Raw genomic sequence first — 24701 nt, forward strand, 5'->3', positions numbered from 1 at the left:
GAGGCTCACTGTCAAGACACGTACAGTGCATGGGAGACTACTCCTTCCGTCACACCAACATCATCGTAGCAGTGAGGTGGAAGAGGCTCACTGTCAGGACACGGCAGTGCAAGGGAGACTACTCCTTCAGTCACTCCAACATCATCACAGCAGTGAGGTGGAAGAGGCTCCCTGTCAGGACACGCACAGTGCAAGGGAGAGTACTCCTTCAGTCACACCAACATCATCATAGCAGTGAGGTGGAAGAGGCTCACTATGTCAGGACACGCACAGTGCAAGGGAGAGTACTCCTTCAGTCACTCCAACATCATCACAGCAGTGAGGTGGAAGAGGCTCCCTGTCAGGACACGCACAGTGCAAGGGAGAGTACTCCTTCAGTCACACCAACATCATCATAGCAGTGAGGTGGAAGAGGCTCACTGTGTCAGGACACGCACAGTGCAAGGGAGACTACTTCTTCAGTCACACTTCTTTGGGCGGTACTGTGTCATGCACAGCTACTTTCACAAGTGTTATTTTTGTTTGTTGGTTGGTTTTTGCAATATACCTAGTGAACAGGAATGTAGCAGATACATATAGTTGTATTAATATTTGTACAAACATTTCATTTTAGAATTGCAGGTATATCATATCTTATTTGAACCAAACACCTTAGATAGCATAACCATATATTTTAAGCATCACTGCAATAATGACTTAACCAAAGAATTTGGCACGCATCAACCAAGTCAGCGAGCCTGACCACCCGATCCCGTTACTTGCCTCTTTACGACAAGCAAAGTCCCTTTTTACAGCAAGCATGGGTTGCTGAAGATCTGTTCTACCCAGGATCTTCATGGGTATTCTACATTTCTGACAATTAAGAAGCATCAAAACATTATGCTACGAGCTTCTACGAAATCACAACAATATAATACAGTTTCAACTCTGTTTAACAATAAATTGCACTTCCTTATAATAAGGTATATCAAAGATCTGATATTGTTCAATAATAGTGAAATAGTCCATTCTTTTCCAATCATTGATTTAAATAGAAATATAAGAGACCATCGAGAACCACTTATCATTTTGATTTTAAATCCATGCATAAAGATTATCCAGAAGACTCTTTGTCAAGAGGGATGACTTGACATTTGATACGTATCAATAAGGGTATTTGTTTGCCAGTTAACAACTTTTATAATATAATGGGTAGGTTTCTCGGCAGGATAAAGCCAACGCATAAAAACGATATTCGTTGGAGTCATATGCAGATAGAGATGCAAATATCAAAGGTCAAGTAGGGACAACTTTCACTGTTTATAAATAAACCACACTCTGGCCCAGTGCACACTCCGGCACAGTGGTGACTCAGTATAACATATGGAACTCTGGGTAGGAGAGTGTAAACAAACATGGCGTCGCCCTCGTCCTTCGGCGATCGAGTCAGCATTAACCATCGGGAACCTGGATAAACTACAGGGATAAATTCTATCATTATGAAAATAACGGTCTAATATACTGAAAATCAGTGTCTAACTGTGACGTAGCTAAGGCATTTTATAAGTTTTGGCAACTTTGGAGATATAAATTTCGAAACAATTTTGCGAGGGCACGAGGCCTAGCCAAGCGGGATCGGTAGTCATATTTCTGCTTGTAGACCTCTTCGGCTTCAAACCTTCTCCACAAATTAAAATAGTTGGATTTGGCCGAAATATATTTGAATTGTTACCTTGTTTCGTTTTGTCGCTGTGTGTACATCTGACTACACTTCTTAACTTTATCACAGGACAGACCGACTGTCATCAACGTCTGACCGTGACCGTGACGTCTCATAGACTAGGGTTAGAGTAGCTTCCCTTTGATAAAGGGCAGTTGCCCTTGTGGACAGACCGATGGATTGCCCTGAAAGGCAATTAAAAACAATTGTTTTTTTGCGTTTATGCTGCTTCGCCACTGTATAAGAAACAAATTTCAGTTGGAACTATATTGGCTACTGTCACTGTCCGACTGACACATCACTTACCCTCTGACGTAATAAATATTAATGCGCGCATTCCAGGAAAATTCGCAATGTTTCGGTAATGTTTGTGAGAGAGGGAAAGCGATTTTGAAGCACATAATTAAAGAATGACATTGTATGACAAAGAGGTTATCACGCTTGTGTGTTTGGGGATGGTAAATATCCTGTATTAGGAATAAAAAATAAAGCCCTCTGTGCTTAAATCTGAAACAGTAATTTTTCTTCCATTAGAATTTTGTAGCCCACAATTAGCACGTGGATGTAACCTCTCAATTCCTATCCCAGATAGTTTTTAAAACACAATCCTAATTGATGCTTATTTTTCCTTTACAATTTCATTTAAGTAAGAAATCAGTTCTGGAGAACCTGTTCATTTCTTATTATACGCATGACATACTCAGGAAAGGATGAAGGATTCATAACATCTTGTAAGCCCGAGGTTTAACTTGCAAATAGCAAAATGTACCCCTATCTTTTTATTGCACGCCAAAGATTATGATTGCAGCACAAACACTCATGTTACAATATTACGTAGCACATTTAGAAGGCCAGATGTGTGTGGATACGTGTCATAATCATTCCCTAGAACTCAACATGGGGGAGAGTTTATGATGGATTTATTGCATAGTTAGCTCTGAACACTCCAGCGTTTTAGCTAATAAAGTCCATAGTTAAATCAGAAGGCTGTTTGGGAGATGCATTTGTGTATTGAATATATTTTATGTTTACTTCGGAACACAATTGGGGGCACGGGTGGCCCAATCGTCTAAGGCGCCATGATTCGCTGTGCAGAGTTACGTCCCTTGGGCAAGCCAGAAACCTATGATTCTTGGTCACGGTTCAACCCGATTATGTTTCTAGGTTTGTCAGCACCATACCCGTGCTCGTGGGTTTCACCGAAGTGTTAAACGTCTAAGACCTGCATCACTTCTGGCTTTCCTCCCACATTAAGCTGACACGCCGCCATATAACTGTAAGACTGTTAAAAGCAGCATTAAACCAAACTTACTTACTAACTCAGAACACAATTGTAGGAGGATTGGTATCAAACATTTTTATTATTCATTCAGAACGCTACATTTGAGAGAGTATTCAATCACACTGAGAACATATTCTACCGTTTCGTAACGAAACAGAAGTATTTCAATTCGCAAGATCACCGTTTCAGTGACAGCGTTATGTTATGACCTCGACAACGGTGGCAAACCATACTGACAGCACAACTGTTTGTGATGCATCATACATTATAGACATGTATAGACAACTAACTTGTCGTGAGACTTAAGGACCGACAATAATGCTCAATACGTTTACAGGTTCATCAATACAAACAACAGTGCATGACAAAATCACAACACAGCGAAATTTTGGAATCAAGAAAAACACTGGAGAGTTCCTAAGAAAAAACAACAAAACTTAATGGTAGAATGTGAGATGTATATATATTTTTTTCTAATTTTTAAATTCACTGAAATCAATTGTTTGCCGTGTAATATAAGTATTGGTTGGAAGTACCAGAATCCGTTGTTCTTGGATTTGTGGGTTTAGCAGGTAATTATGCTTTGGCTGTAATTTCTACCACCGTAGTCGATGGTTTGATGTGTGGTGATGTGAGAGATTTAGTTTTGTTTGATATGAAAAACTGACCAAAGGGTACATCAAGACTGACGAGCATATTATATATATATAGATATACTATTCCAAAAAAGAAACGCATAAGGCAGAAATCTGAAGAGACAAAGGTTTAATTCAAACGTGTATAACTATTCAACAAACATACTCAGGAGCATGAAATTTGACGTGCTCATGGCAGAACCACGTGTGTATACGATAATGAAGATCACCATATGGTTAAACTGTGGTGATCTTCTTAAGCGTCCACAGAAGTGTCAGTACCTGTTATGTCCACCACGTGGACGAATAACAGTTCGGACCGCCTCGTCATGGACTGGATCTGACGCTGTATAACTGGTTGAGGAATTCTCCTCCACTCCTGCTGAAGAAATGTAGCTGACTCCTGAAGAGTTTGAGGTTGACGTACATGCTGACGTAGACGCAGATCAAGTTCATCCCAAAGATGTTCTATGGGGTTGAGATCCGGAGAACGAGATGGCCAGGGGAGCACAGGAATGTTGAGAATGGACGTCAATGCCTGGGAGAAGGTGTTGCTGAAGAATATTGTCCCTGTAGCGCACAGCCGTCAGGTTTCCTTGGACAAGGATAAGATTAGTACGGTTGGTGTAGGATATCGTCGCCCACATCATGACACTTCCTCCACCGAATCTGTCATCTTGACGTACACAGTTAGGAGCATAACGTTCATGGACCCGTCTGTAAACTCTGTTTCGTCCATCCCGTCTCTGTAGAAGAAACCTAGATTCATCACTAAACCATATGCGCCTCAAGTTTCGTAAGTTCCAGGCCGACATGTTATTGCACAGCAGAGACGTTGGACGCGATGCTGACGTCGTAACACGTTCCCAAAGTAGGGTCTCCGGGCTCTCAGTCCAACCTCTCTCAGTCTGTTCCGTATTGTTTGCCCCAAGTCCAGGCACCCCGGCTGCTGTGCTCTCAGCTGTAACAGTACGATCACGTAAATGGAGGACCCGGATGTAGCGATCCTGAGCTGCTGTGGTGGCTCGAGGTCTTCCGGTGCGTGGACGGTCGTTTGTGGTACCCGTAAGGTTGTAGCGTGTTGCGAGTCGAGAAATCGTACTCTGGCTTACATTTAGACGTCTTGCAACTGAAGATTGCGACTCACCAACCCCTAGTCTTCGAATAGCGATATTGCGAGTTCCAACGTCTAGACGTGGCAAATGATTCCGTCGTGAAACTCTTCAAAACTGATTTCACATTTCGAATGCGACATGGCATTTTATAGACAGATACAGCATACAACTCATGGCCCAATTTGCACGTGCAAAATGAGTTTGGTTTCGTTTTGTTGATGTAATTTTGTAAAACGTCTTATGAAACACAACGTTTTGCGTTTTGGTGGTTTTTTAAAATACAGAATCCGGATATTCGTGCTTGTCAAAATATATATATAATGTATGAAAGGACATAGAACTTATAGCATATAGGGGATAGAACTTATGTGCTTGTCAATATATATATATAATGTATGAAAGTATGTATATACCAAAAACACAATGAAACATGCCAACAACAGTAATATACAGCATACATGTCCTCTAAACGCTGCATGTTAATAATCCTACACATTTCTCTTGTCTTTACCCAACCTCGCACATATAACAGAAATATTAGTATTAGCCAAATATTAGAATCTCACATTTAATCAAATTCAACTTTTAATCTAATATCTTTTTGAACACGAAGTGCAACACAAGCAGATTAATATTGCATCCTTTTCATTTCTTAAGTATCTGTGCATCCATGCTCACAGCTGATTTCATGAATTACAATACCTCGTATCTGACTGCTTGCTAATCCCAGACTCAGTTACTCAGTCTGACATGGTGAAAACTTGCTGACTCGACATATAACATTTGCCGAACTTGCTGAACATGTCTCTAAAATTTGCCGGTAACATGGTTAAGTTGTTTATGTTTATTGTTTCGACGACGATTCTGAAACATCCAATGTGTTTGCTCTGGCCATCACCCACACGATCAGTTCCCACAGTCTGCTCATGTGGAGGCGTCATCTGATTTCCAGAACTGCCACTTCCACCCCTTCTTCTTCTTTGGGCTGAACTGAAAGGATTAACAAAACAGTTCACACGTGGATGCAGCCGTTCACCCATGTCACAAAATAATCTATGAAAAACAAGTAGCTCATTTCTATGTGTTCTGTTTATCTGAAACAAGAAAGGTCAATATAGGTTTTATGTGAATTTTTAGAGACATAGCATTACAATGATGTATCAATCAATCCCATAGAAATATCAGTCCCGAGTATCTGCCGACACAGACTCCACTGGGCGTGAAAGACAAACCAGTGGTGCAAGAAATAGTACGTGTTTGTAGACTATTGCCGCACAGGATGGCGTCCTGTAGCAAAGCGACCCCAAGTGGGCAAAGTCGGCATAATTACATATAAAGGGCTGTGTACCTTCAGCACGGCGCCTATGATCTTATGAAGTGATCCTGTTTTCAGCACCAGTTGGTTCTCTATCCTGCTGGCCATATCGTCTTCGAGTAGAGGTGGAGCTGTCAAGAATTTCACTCATTATCACATCTTTTTTGCACGTAAGGCAAACTGACTACTAGGGCGTAAGTATTAAATCATACACATTATGACACTGTAAACGAAACAAATGTTATTGTGGTTGCTTACAGTATCTCATAATCGTTATTTGAACATCCTTAAACGATGCAGCTTAAAGATTCAATGAATGTTCCCGTAACACTCATCATGTAGATATGAAAACATCAGGTCGAAAACGTTCACTTCGTTTCTCCCGACATTATTTCTGTGGTTACTTCTCTAATTAGAAAACTTCCGTATAAAACTTACATCTTCCCCGTGTCTCTAACATTCCTGCAGCCTGAAAAATATATAAAAGTTATCTTGGGATTTGGTAAAACGTTTATATAAATACACACAGAGTAGCAGCATATTTTGTATAACAGGACACTGAAAGGCATTCTGCGCTCATACACACAACCATGCTTTCTATTCCTAAAGGTCAACTGACAACTGTATATGCAATGTTAAAATACATAAGACACTAACCAGACACAAAACTCATTTGAACAAATACAGATATTTTGATATTGCATGTTATGGATTGTTTTGATTCAATGTCATGATTGGTTAGGACATTGATCATTTGTCATAATTCATTGTTTGATATCAACGGCTATACATAGATTGCATTCTCCTAATCTTGACTAAACAAACGGGACGGTGCCTAGTGGTTAAAGCGTTCGCTCGTCACACCGGAGACCCGGATTCCATTCCCCAGATAAGTACTAAGTGTGAACTCATTGCTCGTATGATATTGCTGGAATATTGCTAAAACCGGCGTAAAACCAAACTCACTCACAAACTAAACAAACAGCTTATTTGGCAGAAGATTAATTAAGAAGCAAGTTTTAAATCTGCAATATTTCAGAGGAAGAAATACTTAGGTTTGACATGCAAATTCTAAAATATATAGTTGATGAAAAGTAGTACTACATCTTTTGTCACAGGTGTTACCTTTGGTGCCTGGTTCTGTTGACATTTCTGCACCTCATCAAGTATGTCCGGTAGTATCCCTGGTGGCAACTTACACTTTTTCTCCACCGCTCTTTGTAAATCAGTTGTCTTTGTCTTTATTTCTTCCAGTATAGTCCGTAGTCTGTCTGAAATATCCCAGAGAGATGTTTGATTCAGTGACGCATCTGTACTCTGGAACTGTACCTTCAGGGTAATTACTATATTTATATTTATACAATGTGATCTGGAAATTTGATTACTGAGACCTAGGTTTATTAGGGTTTCAAAGTTTTTGTTCATGTTACCGAGATTTTGGTCGCATCCAGGTCCAGAATGTGGAGGACAGCAAGAGTTACTTCCTGACTCCTAGAAAAGGGAAACAGGATCTGCACACATGCAAGATTATAATAACAGTAAGGAGTATGTAATACATGTAATATGCTCAAATAGTCATGCTTGGTTATATTTTGTCATCTTATAAGATGTATATATGATTTAATAACTCTTGTTTGATGAATGGCTGGAAGAATACTATACCCCATATGTTATCCACGGGGAAGACATGCTTTACATAGGATATATATATATGAGCTATTGTGTGTGTGTGTAGTTGTAACGTTTCTTCAAGCAGCAATCACACACGAACCTGCATCTCTGCTCCCAGTGGTGGCACATCTCTCCCGGAGGTGTTGGGTGTGTGATCATGAGAAACGACAGGTTCATCTCCACAATGAAGTCTGACTGTGACACCAGCGATGTTGTCACCTTGACTCTTGGCATCACTTCCAGTAGAGTTGCCTTTGTCCACTTGGTTGTTGGCATGATTAACAGTAGAGTCCCCTTTGTCCTCTAGGCTGTTGGCATGACTAACAGTTGAGGTGCCTTGGTCCACTTGGCTGTTGGCATGATTTCCAGTAGAGGTGCCATTGTCTTCTTGGCTGTTGGCTTTACTTCCAGTAGAGGTGCCAATGTCTTCTTTGCTTTTGGCATGATTTCCAGTAGAGGTGCCATTGTCTTCTTGGCGGTTGGCTTTACTTCCTGGAAAGGTGCCATTGTCTTCCTGGCTCTTGGCTTTACTTCCTGGAAAGGTGTCATTGTCTTCTTGGCTGTTGGCATGACTTGCAGTAGAGGTGCTATTGTCTCCTTGGCTGTTGACATGCCTTGCAGTAGAGGTGCCATTGTCCTCTTGGCTGTTGGCATTACTTGCAGTAGAGGTGCCACTCTTTTCTTGGCTTATAGCTTTACTTCCAGGAAAGGTGCCATTGTCTTCCTGGCTGTTGGCATGATTTCCAGTAGAGGTGCCATTGTCTTCATGGCTGTTGACATGCCTTGCAGTAGAGGTGCCATTGTCTTCTTGGCGGTTGGCTTTACTTCCAGGAAATGTGCCATTGTCTTCCTGGCTGTTGGCATGATTTCCAGTAGAGGTGCCATTGTCGTCCTGGCTGTTGACATGCCTTGCAGTAGAGGTGCCATTGTCTTCTTTGCTGTTGACATGCCTTGCAGTAGAGGTGCCATTGTCTTCTTGGCTGTTGGCATGACTTGCAGTAGAGGTGCCACTCTTTTCTTGGCTTATAGCTTTACTTCCAGGAAAGGTGCCATTGTCTTCCTGGCTGTTGGCATGATTTCCAGTAGAGGTGCCATTGTCTTCATGGCTGTTGACATGCCTTGCAGTAGAGGTGCCATTGTCTTCTTGGCGGTTGGCTTTACTTCCAGGAAAGGTGCCATTGTCTTCCTGGCTGTTGGCATGATTTCCAGTAGAGGTGCCATTGTCGTCCTGGCTGTTGACATGCCTTGCAGTAGAGGTGCCATTGTCTTCTTTGCTGTTGACATGCCTTGCAGTAGAGGTGCCATTGTCTTCTTGGCTGTTGGCATGACTTGCAGTAGAGGTGCAACTCTTTTCTTGGCTTATAGCTTTACTTCCAGGAAAGGTGCCATTGTCTTCCTGGCTGTTGGCATGATTTCCAGTAGAGGTGCCATTGTCTTCATGGCTGTTGACATGCCTTGCAGTAGAGGTGCCATTGTCTTCTTGGCGGTTGGCTTTACTTCCAGGAAAGGTGCCATTGTCTTCCTGGCTGTTGGCATGATTTCCAGTAGAGGTGCCATTGTCGTCCTGGCTGTTGACATGCCTTGCAGTAGAGGTGCCATTGTCTTCCTTGCTGTTGGCATGACTTGCAGTAGAGGTGTCATTGTCTTCTTGGCTGTTGGCTTTACTACCAGGAAAGGTGCCATTGTCTTCCTGGCTGTTGGCATGATTTCCAGTAGAGGTGCCATTGTCTTCTTGGCTTACCGCTTTACTTCCAGTAAAGGTGCCATTGTCTTCCTGGCTGTTGGCTTTATTTCCTGGAAAGGTGCCATTGTCTTCTTGGCTGTTGGCATGACCTGCAGAAGAGGTGCCATTGTCTTCTTGGCTGTTGGCTTTACTTCCAGTAGAGGTCCTATTGTCTTCTTTGCTCTTGGCATGATTTCCAGTAGAGGTGCCATTGTCTTCCTGGCGGTTGGCTTTACTTCCTGGAAAGGTGCCATTGTCTTCCTGGCTGTTGGCTTTACTTCCTGGCAAGGTGTCATTGTCTTCTTGGCTGTTGGCATGACTTGCAGTAGAGGTGCCATTGTCTTCTTGGCTTATGACTTTACTTCCAGGAAAGGTGTCATTGTCTTCCTGGCTGTTGGCATGTTTTCCGGTAGAGGTGCCATTATCTTCCTGGCTGTTGACATGCCTTGCAGTAGAGGTGCCATTGTCTTCCTGGCTGTTGGCATGACTTGCAGTAGAGGTGCCATTGTCTTCTTGGCGGTTGGCTTTACTTCCAGGAAAGGTGCCATTGTCTTCCTGGCTGTTGGCATGATTTCCAGTAGAGGTGCCATTGTCTTCCTGGCGGGTGGCTTTACTTCCTGGAAAGGTGCCATTGTCCTTTTGGCTGTTCGCATGCTTTGCATTAGAGGTGCCATTGTCCTCTTGGCTGTTGGCATGACTTGCAGTAGAAGTGCTAATGTCTTCTTTGCTGTTGGTTTTACTTCCAGTAGAGATGCCATTGTCTTCCTTGCTGTTGGCATGACTTGCAGTAGAGGTGCCATTGTCTTCTTGGCTGTTGGCTTTACTTCCAGGAAAGGTGCCATTGTCTTCCTGGCTGTTGGCATGATTTCCAGTAGAGGTGCCATTGTCTTCTTGGCTTATCGCTTTACTTCCAGTAAAGGTGCCATTCTCTTCCTGGCTGTTGGCTTTATTTCCTGGAAAGGTGCCATTGTCTTCTTGGCTGTTGGCATGACCTGCAGAAGAGGTGCCATTGTCTTCTTGTCGTATGGCTTTACTTCCAGGAAAGGTGAGATTGTCTTCCTGGCTGTTGGCATGATTTCCAGTAGAGGTGCCATTATCTTCTTGGCTGTTGACATCCCTTGCAGTAGAGGTGCCATTGTCTTCTTTGCTGTTGGCTTTATTTCCTGGAAAGTGGCCATTGTCTTCTAGGCTGTTGGCATGATTTCCAGGTAAGGTGCCATTGTCTTCCTGGCTGTTCGCATGCTTTGCAGTAGAGGTGCCATTGTCCTCTTGGCTGTTGGCATGACTTGCAGTAGAAGTGCTAATGTCTTCTTTGCTGTTGGTTTTACTTCCAGTAGAGATGCCATTGTCTTCCTTGCTGTTGGCATGACTTGCAGTAGAGGTGCCATTGTCTTCTTGGCTGTTGGCTTTACTTCCAGGAAAGGTGCCATTGTCTTCCTGGCTGTTGGCATGATTTCCAGTAGAGGTGCCATTTTCTTCTTGGCTTACCGCTTTACTTCCAGGAAAGGTGCCACTGTCTTCCTGGCTGTTGGCTTTATTTCCTGGAAAGGTGCCATTGTCTTCTTGGCTGTTGGCATGACCTGCAGTAGAGGTGCCATTGTCTTCTTGGCTGTTGGTATGACTTGCAGTAGAAGTGCTAATGTCTTCTTTGCTATTGGTTTTACTTCCAGTAGAGGTGCCATTGTCTTCTTTGCTGATGGCTTTACTTCCAGTAAAGATGCCATTGTCTTCTTTGCTGTTGACATGACTTCCGGTAGAGGTGCCATTGTCTTCTTGGCTGTTGGTATGACTTGCAGTAGAAGTGCTAATGTCTTCTTTGCTGTTGGCATGATTTCCCTGGAAGCGGTACGTTGTCGTTTCGAGTTCTGAACAAAATATATGCATCTTGTATTAAATCTTATCATTGAATAATAACATTCGACATTCATATACATCAATCGGTTGACATTGGGCGGCGAAACAGTGCTAGAACAATGTTTATTTTTACAGAACTGTATCAGTACATCTCTTACTGTCATTATCATGCAATCGAAACTGCACATGATTATCAAAGAACTTTTACCTTGACCTCCACAGAGATGAACTGATCCCACGTATCTTTGTAGCTGTGGTTGATCATCAGACTTCTGCGGATATAGTGAACACAATAATCATATTACAAATAAACTCAATACAAAGTGACGGTTAGTTTCAGTGGTATCTTTATTTAATCGAAGTTGATTCGTGACTTCTATCTACCTTAAATCCATATTCTGTCCCAAGCACATCTCCAAGTCTTTTAAATGTGCACTTGTTGACTTGTGTATCAATACGTCCTGATGTTATAAGAAGCTTGCCTATGTACTTAAAGCGTGAGGCACAATCCGGAGTAAAGCCACAGCCATACCGCTGTGACATGGCAAAGGCTGTGAAGAGAATAATGTTCCTACAGCTAAGATTACCTGAAATGACAAAGGATAAATACATTCACATGTTTTGTTCTTTGTATTAATTACAGTAAGATTGATATATTAATTTTTGAATAATCTGCACAATTTACATACAATCAATCGTTGTAATGCTTGAACTGAATCCTTTCTCGACATGGTTTGCTTCCAAAGAAATGATATATGTTATAACGATTGGTACTGTTATTTAGATGTCCTTAATTTCACATTCACTAGACTTGCCAAACTTCAGAACTTCAGAGTAAACTGCATCCCATCTTAACAATTGTCGCCTACAAAAGTTCTTACATTTATCCAGGAACCATAGAACCACTCCATTAAATTCATCATTCGGTCTGCCTTGAGGCCGGAATATCACAATGTGCAGCGGTGAAAGAGTCGGGGACAGTTCCTTGTCCAGCTCAACATGGAGAGACAGTTGGTCTATAAAAGACTTCATGAGTTTGTCATCATAACGTGTGCTGGGCAGAACATGAAGTAGCAGTGACATATCTGAAACAGATTTTAACAGGCTTGACACATATATTCGCTACAATGTTAATATATTGATAGATACACATAAAAATACATAATTTTAAGGACATGAATGACTACTTTCTGTTCCGATTTTATTATGAGAATAAAATCATTGGTAGTTGTTCAACAAACTTATATTACGGAAATCTAGTTGCGTCATGGTCTCACATACTGTGTTTTGGTGTATCTACACAGCACATAGATTCAAAGAAGGGCATAGCATGTTTAAAACTATGGATGCCATTTTCCACTTGCTGGGTTTTCTCATTACGGCAGAAGTGCGTTTCCCTGAACATCATTTCCACACCAGGTAAATCATTGTCTTGAAATGTTTGTACTTTCAGCAGAACACAACATTTTTTTCTAAAATTATCGTAGAAAGAAGCAAACGTAAAATGTTCTTTCATTTGCAAGAAGAAGATGGCTAGATGATAGATACACGTGTCTTAAAGATTACAGCTATAGACTTAACTTCTCCAAGTTGACAACACATTCATCCAGAGACAATGTGTCTTTTAGAAGCCAACAAAAATAATGACACCAACGCTTAACATGAAAGAGACAGATCCACCTTTCATGTTGCTTTGTTGAGAACAAAGGTTATTTTGTAAACAAACGTATAGTGATTCCAACACTAATATAATAGGGACATGAATAATAGTAATAGAAAGAGTATTGAAACATGTACCTTAAGCACGCCAACCAGACAACTGCAGACACATATGTATGTTCGCTTGAACTTGTCTCAGCTATCCCTTTGTCAGGTTGTCAGGCGTTGCACACCGCCCAGCTGGAAGGAGTCGTCTTGTTTAAAACCGCCACCCCTGGCCACTATCGCAGTCAGTGTGTGCACACCAAACTGGTAGGACGTGTTATTCCTCGCAAGCGGCAATACAACGTAAGTTAACATATCACTTGACCTTCCTTCTTGTATCTTTCTTCATGAGAAAATATATCTTTGCAATATCTCATTGTTCTCATGTCAGCATCTGGATGTTTTATCCATGAATGAAGCTATAGCATAGTATTGCGTAATTATTTTACTTGGAAATACAATAAGCCAGCACATAATATGTTCTGTATAGATGACTATTGTAATGAACAGGCACAAAATCATTTGACTATTTTGTAAAATATAAACTTATTTAATATTGTCATGAGGCAATGACATATGCTTAAACTACTGTAAACATAACTAAGTTAAACTGTTTTTGTTGAATTTGGTTTATTTGGATAATAATACAAAAAATACCAGCTAAAAAAAACCTACCATAAGGATTCTATCCTGAAAGGTATGCAACCATTTATATTGAGTCAAATTAAAAACTTCACATTTTTAAAAGTAATCCCATATATGATATACAACGGACAAATGTATCAGAGAAGGTAATTTTTAATCATTAATGTCCAAAGAAGGATTTTAATTAACGGTGGTAACCATAATTTGTTCCAAGCACCTACGGTATTCTGTAATAAAATCAACAGTTTAAATCATAAGTCCGAAGCACGAGAATCTGATGGCACACAAGTTCAGTAGCGTGTATGGCCACCATGTGCGTTGACAACTGCCACACAACGCCTCCACAAGGACCTTGTGATGCTTGGGAACACATGATTTGGAAGACGACGCCATTGTTGCTGCAATATGGTGTCAAGATCTTGCAAATTCTGTGATTGGTTCTGGAGAGTGCGCAGACTTCAGCCAAGAGCATCCCAGACGTGTTCGATGGGATTGAGGTCGGGAGACCTTGACGGCCAGTCCATGACGTTTACTCCCGCATTCTGAAGGAAATTCCTTGTCAAAATTGCTGTGTGGGGTCTGGCATTGTCGTGTTGGAAGATCAAACTGGGTCCATGTGCTGCCATAAAAGTCAGAAGTTCTGGTGCCAGTACCTGGTCGCGGTAAGCAGCAGCGTTGAGGTTGCCACGGATGACAAGAAGCCTGGAACATGTATTGTCACAGAAAGCACCCCACACCATGACACTTCCGCCTCGAAATCAGTCAACTTCCTGTACACAACACTGGGCGTAACGTTCATGACGGCGCCTCCACACCCTCGCCCTACCATCAGCAGATCGATTGCTGATTGATGTTGGTTGATCTCTTGTTGTTTTTACGCCGCACTCAGCAATATTCCAGCTGTATGACGTTGGTCTGTAAATAATCGAGTCTGGACCAGACAATCCAATGATTAATATCATGGGCATCGATCTACGCAATTGGGATCGATGACATGTCAACCAAGTCAGCGAATCTGACCACTCGATCCCGTTAGTCACTCTTTACGGCAAAGATAGTCGCTCTTCACTGCAAGCATGGGTTGCTGAAGAGCTATTCTACCCCGGATCTTCACGGGTCATGTAAATATTGTACCCAGACAGAGAAGGAACCCAGTTTATACACTCTTTGAAAAAGGGAAACGTATAGAAGATCATGAGAATGTTATTTTTTTGTTTATTCAAGAAACATTCAATACAAAAGCATTATTTGGATTGTAAGTCATATGTTCGCGATCGTTAACTGGCGTAGTGCACAAACGCAACCGTTTTAAACTTTATCACTGCAGTGACGTTGACTTGTCATACGTTTGTCGACATAAATCCCAGACTACATGCTGACATGAAGTTCGCCATTTGAATGTCTTGAAGCTTGAGAGTAAACGTACTCCTTAGCTCCATATCTCTTTCATACCCGCCTCAATTCAACCAAGATCGTCGCAGAAGTAGTAGACCAAGAGTCACCAACTGTGCACCACCAAGATCGCTACATCAGGGTCTTTCATCTATGTCATCGGCATGCTAATGCCATCGAGATTACAGGACATGCGGCTGGCTTGAGGAGGGTAACCTGGCTCTGCGAGAGATGAAAATTAGACCCTGAAGACCGGTATGTGTTTGAGCAGCACCGTACAGGCATCGGCTTTTTGAAACGGAGGTTGGTTCGGTGATAAATCAAAATAGCTTCTCTAACACCGAGATAGAAGACATCGAAATGAACGTTTTGCACCGAAATATGCTCTCGACAGGTCGACAGATTCGGTGCTTATGATAGTTTGGGGAGTCATATCCGACACACGGAGATCTGGCTGAATAGTGGTTAAGGCAATCTGACAGCAAAATTGATACATCAACCACATTCTTCAACGTCGCCTTCTCCCGATTATCAACCGACAGAGGGAGTCATTTCATCGCTACAGGAAACACGGCACGTTACTGTTGACTTCCTTTAAAATTGTCCTGTCCTGGCTTTCAAGATCTGAACCCGAAGAGTATTTGTGGGAGGAATTCAACTGGCAATGTGTTGTAGGAAGAACGGAGGAGAATTCCACAGAATTCCGTAGACTTATTCAGTCTGTGCCAAGGGATTGTAAAGCAGTCATAACAGCACACGGTGGTCACACCAAGTACTGATTATAACAAACCCCTCGTGGACGTACGTGTCTTGTGACAGGACTATCAGTATTGCCATTATGTCTGCAGAACATGAGACCATCACCATGCTTAGTTTCATCCTTGTGTCAATCAAATTAAAATGAAATATACCCATTAATTGAACAGGAAAACATTTTAAAGTTAGCCCATGCGTTTCGTTAGCCAAGTTTTAGCATTGGAAACAGAATGCCTATATGAAATACAATATTTTACACACGCGCAAGTACTATATATGCCAGGTGACTGTTATGTCTTTTTTGCAGATTGTCAATAAAGCATGAAGAAAATATTTGGCTATGGTAAGTTACATTTATCTTGATGTCAACTAGTATCATAGGGGAGAACAAGAAGCACAATCTGTATTGCCATGATGTCTACACAACATGTGACTATCACCATGCTAAGTCTCATCCTTATGTCAATCACATTTAAATGAAATATGCACATTTAATTAAAAAGTAAAACATTGTAAAGTCAGCCTTTGCGTTTCCTTTTTCTTGAGGAGTGTATTTGCTAGGGAGAGAAAAACATCTTCAACCACAATATGTCGCCAAATGCTAGTATTAGAAACAAAATGCCTAAATGAAAATGCTATATTTTACACTCGTAGTTCGGCTATGGTAAGTATACATATATCTTGATGTCAACTAAAATCATCGGGAGAACAACAGGGAATACATGATTCATCCCTTGCGGCTTTTGTATAGTTCCTGCTTTATCATCTATAATATGTGATACAGTTGAGTCATTCCTACTTTGAACTTGCCAAGCTGTTCAAAATAGGAGTATAACCCTAGATGTTCTTATAATCTAAATGTGCGTTATGTGGAGTTATGCTAAACAAACATAATGCAATATTGTTAAACTTTTGAATACTTATCTCCCACGGTAACAATGGAAACTCAACACTGACTTCATAATGTAGAAATATCTAGCTCTACCATTTTTAGTTCCACTGACAGTTATGAAAACATAAGCTAGGCCAGGCCTATCAACGGCACAAAGTCAATAATCAACCAAACTGCAAGTAACATATGTTTCCCTTTCAGCTGATGCTGCTGATGTAAGTAATGTTAAAGATTTCTTCCAATGTCAATTTTCAAAGAGAGAGCGAGAGAGTCACTATAGATTGAAATCCTGTCAATTGATTTGAAACCAAAAGTGAGTGAGTGAGTGAGCTGTGTTTAACGCTGCTTTTAACAGTATTCCAGTTATATCACAGCGTGTCAGCTTAATGTGGGAGGAAAGCCCAAAGTGATGCAGGTTTCAGAAGTTTACCACTTAGGTGAAACCCACGAGCACGGGTATGGTGCTGACAAACCTAGAAACATAATCGGGACGAACTGGGATTCGAACCCACTATCACAGGTTTCCGGCGTACCCAAGGGACGCAACTCTGCACAGCGAATCGCGACGCCTTAGACGACTGTGTCTGTGTGTCTGTGTGACTGATGTCCAAGAGTTGAAGTGTTGAAAGAGATCTAATATCTATTCATGACTGGACATCTTAATTTAATAGATTGGCATATTGTGCATACTTCCATACACAGATTGCATGGTACACTTATCAAAAAGGCAAGTGAGAAGATATTCGTGTGGGCAAGATCTAAACTAATTTGATTCCCAGCATTAATGAGTCTAATTGTTTGTTGTAGTCATTTGCAGAAACATCACATTGGGGGTTTATCCTTGGAATAAAAAATCCAACATGATTTGCAGCAACAGTGTCTCCCCTAGATATATATAAACATTGTACCAAGCACATTCTAGGCATGTGATCAAGTACTTGAGGGTTTAGATGCTTTTATGTCACAAAAGATCAAACACAGATAAGATGAGAAAAATATAAAAACTTATTTTTGCTTGTAGATGAATTAATTCATGGTGGCTATCCAACGAATCAAAAACAATTTCAATAACACATCCTATTTAAGCTAAAAATTGTTAAAACCCCTTGGACCACTTGCACAGAGAGATCTTAGCGCTAAGATGATCGTAACTCCATACTTTAACATAGGCTATCGATAGTCATGACGCTAAGATCTCTTTGTGCAAGAAGGCCCAGGTTTTTTTTATTATTAACCTGAAATATTATTTTCATTGTATGTTTCTGAAGAACCTTACTGTTCTATCTCTATTATCATAAGAGGTACCTTTTTTCTTCAAGTGAAACAATTAACATTTCATTTGTGATGTATTTTTTTTATCTTTGGCACGCTCATAAAGAATTGCCAGGGCTCGGAAATATATCAAAAACAGAAAAATCGATTTGCACCTAAAGTGGACTTTCAACATATTTATTATGTACAAAAGTAAACAGGTAGTATCAAAATACTTTCAACTTAATAACATTGTAGCTAAAATTGTTTACTGTCAAAATGACACTTCATGTGATATAAGAACAAACATCCGTCACAGTAAAGTAAGTTGATAATGTCTCAAATGTTTGAAGAAATTGGAATTTAGCAAAATTGCAAATTGAACAATACACTGTCTGATACATGTTTCGAACTAGAGTTAGATACAGGTCCAGAACAGAGCTCGAGTCTGAGCGTGCTTCATGACAAGGATCATTGCTCATGCAACCAGTCACGTACCTGTATTGCCAAGACAAGGTTATTTATATGTCATAATGATATGTCAAGCCAACTGTGAAGTTGAACAAAAATCCATTACAACAGTTAGCACAGGCACAAGAAGCGGCAAGAAACGAGGCCAGGCGAGCGAAGGAGGAACAGGAACGTGCAGAAAGGGAAAGGGAACATGCTGAGGAAGCAAGCATCTGAAAGTGAATCTAGAGCTAAGATTGCTGAAGAACAAGCACAAAAGGAAAGCCATAGAGCGAAAGAGGAGAAAGAACTTGCAGAACAAGAAAGGAAAGCTGCTGCTAAAGCAAAGGTAGAAGCAGCTACAAGCGCAATAAAAGCTAAAGTTGCTGAAGAACAAGCACAAAAGGAAAGCCATAGAGCGAAAGAGGAGAAAGAACTTGCAGAACAAGAAAGGAAGGCTGCTGCTAAAGCGAAGGAAGAAGCAGCTACAAGCACAATAACAGCAGAACAAGAAAGGAAGGCTGCTGCTAAAGCGAAGGAAGAAGCAGCTACAAGCGCAGTAAGAGCAGAACAAGAAAGGAAGGCTGCTGCTAAAGCGAAGGAAGAAGCAGCTACAAGCACAATAACAGCAGAACAAGAAAGGAAGGCTGCTGCTAAAGTGAAGAAAGAAGCAGCTACAAGCGCAATAAGTGCTAAATAAGCTGAAGAACAAGCCAAAATGGAAAGCCAAAGAGCGAAGGAGGTGCAGACAATTGCGGACAAAGAGAGAGAGAGAGCAGAAGAGGCAAGAGCGCATGCAGAAAAAGAAGCCCGAATATCAGAGGAGATGAGACAAAAGAAGGAGTCTGCTGAGCAAGAAAAGCAACGTCTTCTGGATGAGAAAGATGAAAAGGAGAGGAGAGATGAAAATTTAATGGTAAGTATGATATCATACCTAATTGCTTCTAAAAATACCTAAACGACTAGTCAACAAACATACTGAAAAAAGAGCAGCCTTTAAAAAAATTTGGTTGGTAATTGAGATAAATACAGCCGAAAAACTTGAAGATGTCACTTTACCTGTACACATCTCAGTATTACTTCATGTTGCTGTAACCACTAGGGTTCCCACTACCCCCGACTGGTTGTTATTCAAGGTATCATTACTCCACAGTGGTATCGGGGGAACGTTTTGTGACCCATCTGTTACGATTTATCAAACTACAGCCATGCACTATAGTCTTCCAGCATGGTGACACTAGACCCCATTACTGCAAGGCAGCCATTGGACTTCCTCAGTAACATGAACATTAACGTTTTACCATGGGCTGTATGTTCGCCTGCCAAGAACCCCATCGACAATCGACAATTTGTGGGATCATCATGACAGGCAAGTCAGATGGCGACCAATACGACCAGTAAACCAGCAGGACTTGGAGGACGTCATCAGGCATTCGGAGCGGAGACGTTTTGTAGCCTGAATTGATGAATGAGGCGGACAAATGAGTGATTTCTGACTTTACAGTGACTCACAAGTCTCTAGTTACACATGCGTCTGATCTAAGTTGACCTGCTGTTGTGCCATTTATAGTCATACATGTCTTTATGGAGTGATACAAAAATATATTTTCTTTTGTTAATGCTGGTGGCTTTGGAAGGTAGAGGTATTCGGGAGACAAGGGAATGAAAGATGTGATTAATATCTACTGACTTTTTGGTAGAAAACTGGCTTTGGTTTCGGTCATTTCACAATACATCTTGGTTCTACATTTTCAGCAATTTGCATGGGGTCCAAAGAAGACAGAACGAAGAAGATGGACATCACAGATACCAATAGATAAATGTGATTGTTCGAAACATGAGGGAATATAATACAAAGTAATCAAACTCTTGCACATGGTTGAACGCTCCTTGTAACTAATAAATATTCGATATATTCATCTTACATTGCTTCAATTAAACTCTCTGCAGGAGGTTCAACGACTCCGAAACAAGTTTTATGATCACATGCATGACAAAGAAGGGAAGCTGATACATGGGAAGATCCTGATATTTGGTCCCAGCGGTGCTGGAAAGTCCTCCTTCTGCAATGGCTTGAGATCAGCACTAAAGGATTCTGCCGGACCTACCACCTACTATGCCGTTGGTAATCACGACAGATCACTTACTAGCAGTGTAAGTATTTTCCCGAGGCAAATCTGCTATGTGCCGAAACTCTCCTGACTTCATTTAACAAAAACCTTTTCTTAATATCATAGAAGCATTTTCATACTAAGAAATCTCCTCTATCGTCATCTATTGTTTTTTGGGGTGACGTATTTTTACACACTGGTCTCTGAGGTTCTTTAAGTGAGGACCCACAATGTTCATGATATTTATTTGAACAAAAGTCATACTTACCTGCACATTCACTGTAGATCTGGAAGCTGCTGATTTTTTTAGGTCACTAGAAACATTATAACCTCTTGCATCATTGGAAAGTCTTTACCCCAATCTTCGAAATAATGACCTATCATTAACGTTTCCGTAAAGCATTTCCTGATCCTTGAGCTGGAACTCATGCACCACCTAGCACTTTGTTTATGATTCTTAGCTTACTACCAACTCGGACATGTCAATGCCAAAACATTGACCAGGTGTCAGTGTCATTCACTAAAATCCCAGTCATCACCTCATGTCTCCTGTTTCATCTTTCACTCAAACCATTTTATTTTACAGTTCCAGCCTTCACAATATGGTGACCACTGGATTATTGACATGCCAGGAATATTTGAATCCAGTGATTTCAAAACGGAGAGTATTGAAGCTATTGCATCCGGAAGGGTCCGTTTCGATGCTCAGGTAAGCAATGCGTCGTACCATTGTCTCAATGTTTTAGATGTGGTCAAAATAGAAATCGAAATATACATTTGTATAATCAGCATTTATGACCTACTGAGGCATTGTTTTCTGTTTGTATATTTCAAGATAATAAACTGGCAAACTCTTGAGGTGAAAAGCAACCTACAACAGGCGCGAAGGGATGTGTCATGCGTTGTTCTGGTTCTACATCATGACATCACTCTGGGTGATGAATTGAAGCGTCAGCTTAATGCTATCATACGATTAGGGGGAGAAGGTGGTGAGTTGAGATTGATGTCACAACCCTCAAGTTGAGAAACAAGTAAAACTGCCATGTGTATTTTTAGCCACATGTACATGTTTATGTATTTTCCATTTTGAAATTGTGTGACTTAACTGAACATAGCAGAACTTTTCTGCTGCTACTGCTGCTACTGCAATATTGCCAAACCATTTAAATAGTTTAAATATTTCCAAAATACCACTAAGGAATGGCCATGGCATATGAATAGGTCATTTACAGTATCAAATCTTAAGTCGATGGTATAAATGCAACCATATCAAAAGCATGCCCCCCATGAATCACCATGACATTGTGATGAAACCAGGTATTCTTGAAAAGGTGAGCGTGCCTTGGTCTCCTTTATTTCCAGTTCAGGTGGGGAAATTAGTGGAAGAGAATAGGCTATTTGATTTTATCCGATCATAGATAAAAATCTCAAACTGTATGCACAGTATGTAGTGATTACTACACGACAGATTCTGTCAGATTCCATAATTCGTGCTACGATACTCTTGATACGAATATTCTTAAAAGCGTCATGTTTGCAATAATTAGACGAACAGATCTCTCAAAATAGGAGAAAACATTTCATAGTGTAAATCTGAAACTTGCTTTGTTCACATTTCAATAACAACATTTTTTTTTTCGAGCACGCTTTTCATTTCCAGACCAGATTTATTTCCCTTGATTACATCCAGATGATTTGTGGCAAAGACCATTTGTCACTTGATTATAAAATGTATGAGGAATTCAGGGATGCATGTATCGCAGCTGAGTTTTAAATGTACGTGATCTAATAAGGGTCTTATCATAAGTGGCCTACGTGAAACGTGATTTTGTAAGCTCCATCTTCGGCGCACGTGTTTGCATATTTTCCAAAATATTCTAAAGATTCTGGGTTCATTGATATCGTTTTTGAATTATCATTGGTGATTTGGTGTAAAACAGATTCCCGGGATCACAAGTAGGCTATTTTTGAAATTCAATCATTGGGTTAAATATCCGATATTTAGATTTCTGAACCCACAGCAAATAACGCCATGAATAATGACTTAGGAATGTATCAAAAGTCGCAAGATTTATGATGTACCCAATTTTCAGAGATCACTTTCAATCATTTTGATTTGCATAAAATGACGGTTGATGTTATCCCAGAAGAGGGAAGTTCCAACAGAATTCAAAACAATTAGTGTGCGTGAAGTATTTTGAATTTTAGTCAACGTCAAAGTGAGGGTTGAAGAGGAGAGAGATATATCGTGGGGTCGTGTTTTCGGACATCATATACTTTATCGGACGGCCATGTGTATCGCGAATTATTCTCAAGCGTCCGAAAACCCATAACACGGGGATATATATATATATATGTTGCTGTGACATCCATTGAGGGTAGGGGTACACTCTAAAAACATATCTTTCAACACAGACGTAGGTCGACATTTGACTGACGCACAAGCAACTTACGATCAGGAAAGTATTCCGTCACAATCTGACCCAGGGTCATCACCATGGAGTATCACGGACTTGGAATTTGATCTCACACACGGGCTTGGACTTTGATCTCACACACATGTTTGATACCAGTTATCTCAAATAGGTTTTTCACCCACGGGTGTGTAAGCACAGTCTTTTTTTTTGTAAATTGTAGAAGAACAACTGATATATGTATTAGTTCCCACAAGTATGAATATCAAGGACACTATTCAGGTTAATCACTTTTGAAATGACTTGTTGCTTTCATAAAACAGAATGCATGTATAAAAATGAGGCTTAATATCAGGTCAAGGTTTGTCCTATCGAAATGCGTATCCATATATGATTAGTGAGATATCCTCTTGGATGTTTTCTTTGACGATCTCTATAGTATAGTATAGTGACTTCAGTTGTGTTATTTTGCCTGTACTAACAACATGTTTTGTGTTTCAGCTCTGTCCTACCACCTGGTGCTGACTCACCTGGATGAGTGTGACCCGCAGTTCAAGGACCCAGAAAACATTCCCAACCTGTACAAATCACCTCGAGTACAGGAAGCAGTGAAGCTGATGTCAGAACAAACTGGCATTCCACCATACGCCATCAGTTATGTAAAGAATTATGTCACGGAAAAAAACACACACACCAACACAAAGATGCTTCACCTGGAAGCTCTGGACAGAATCCTCACTTCTACAGCTGAACAAGTGGAGAAGATGATTGATTTAAAACTCCAGAAGAACATGTATGAGGATGCACCAGTCAGCTGGAAGATCGCAGTCTTTATATCCGCTGCCGTGATGTGTGTGTGTGTGCTGTGGTATATATGTGTACCCAGTGAATGTACACCATGCTCTGTTATGGATATGAAGATCACCCTGATACTGAGGAGACACACCCTGCATCTGAGGAGAAAAAGCCTGCGTCAATCGACTGGGCCATCCCAATGAATATCTGCTGTTGGGATACTTTTGTTGGCTGTGGTATATATGTATGCTCAGCAAATGTAAAACCATGCTCTGCTATGTATATGAAAGCCATATGTTTTGACATTAGTGAGTGAGTGAGTTAAACTTTAAAGTCCCATCGGCAGTATTTCAGCCATATGGTGACTTTCAAAGGTTATCGCCCCTGATACTGAGGAGCCACAAGCTGAAGATAATTGTCAGCTGATACAGTAAATTAAATGTAGTTATGTTATTCACCAAAGACTCAAAACTAATCACCTATCTTCTGAAATTAAATAAATAATAAATGGTACATATAAATGAAGGATAATACCAAAGGCAAAATAAATAATTATATCAATTTCATTCTCTAAAAACTGGGAGACAGTTCTGAATAAACCATTTATTGCCATATCCGTACTTAATTATGTGAACTTTCAAACATCATGCACTATGTACCATGCCTTTGAATTAACATTTAGGCCTGTTGAGAGTTGTTCAGTGGTTTAAAATCACAGTAAAAACCTCCAACTGAAACTGACCATTTGTTTTAGCAAAGGTATCACTGAACTTATAGCTATGTGATGGAATTCACAGCCAGTACACAGATTTAAGTGATGATACTATATTTGCTGTGATTCTCAGCATATTCATTAGAGCATGTTTTGGAGCAAGAGAAATAAATACAACCCACAGAGTGAAATCCAAAAATAGGGACACTACTGAACTGCGACTTTCCTTTACATATGTGTCTGACTGGTATCACTGGTGGGGCAGGATACGCTCACCTTTTCACG

At 40.7% G+C, this 24701-nt stretch overlaps 1 protein-coding gene and 1 pseudogene across 1 annotated transcript; one reads left to right on the forward strand and one right to left on the reverse strand.

Annotated features, from left to right (window-relative positions):
* Positions 1-5655: 5655 nt before the first annotated feature.
* Positions 5656-12377, reverse strand: LOC139458045 (autotransporter adhesin BpaC-like). The gene is made up of 11 exons (XM_071239359.1): positions 12176-12377; positions 11679-11881; positions 11503-11566; positions 11162-11305; positions 9104-10873; positions 7818-8188; positions 7477-7537; positions 7172-7317; positions 6485-6515; positions 6080-6177; positions 5656-5721 (listed from the first exon to the last, which is right to left on the reverse strand). The coding sequence occupies exons 1-11, from the start codon at positions 12375-12377 to the stop codon at positions 5656-5658; spliced, it is 3156 nt and encodes a 1051-aa protein (XP_071095460.1).
* A 3735-nt stretch (positions 12378-16112) lies between these two features.
* Positions 16113-24128, forward strand: LOC139458046 (uncharacterized; annotated as a pseudogene).
* Positions 24129-24701: the final 573 nt, after the last annotated feature.

The sequence above is a fragment of the Haliotis cracherodii genome, unplaced genomic scaffold, assembly GCF_022045235.1.
Source record: "Haliotis cracherodii isolate W230 unplaced genomic scaffold, xgHalCrac1.p SCAF_12, whole genome shotgun sequence".
Taxonomy (NCBI): domain Eukaryota; kingdom Metazoa; phylum Mollusca; class Gastropoda; order Lepetellida; family Haliotidae; genus Haliotis; species Haliotis cracherodii.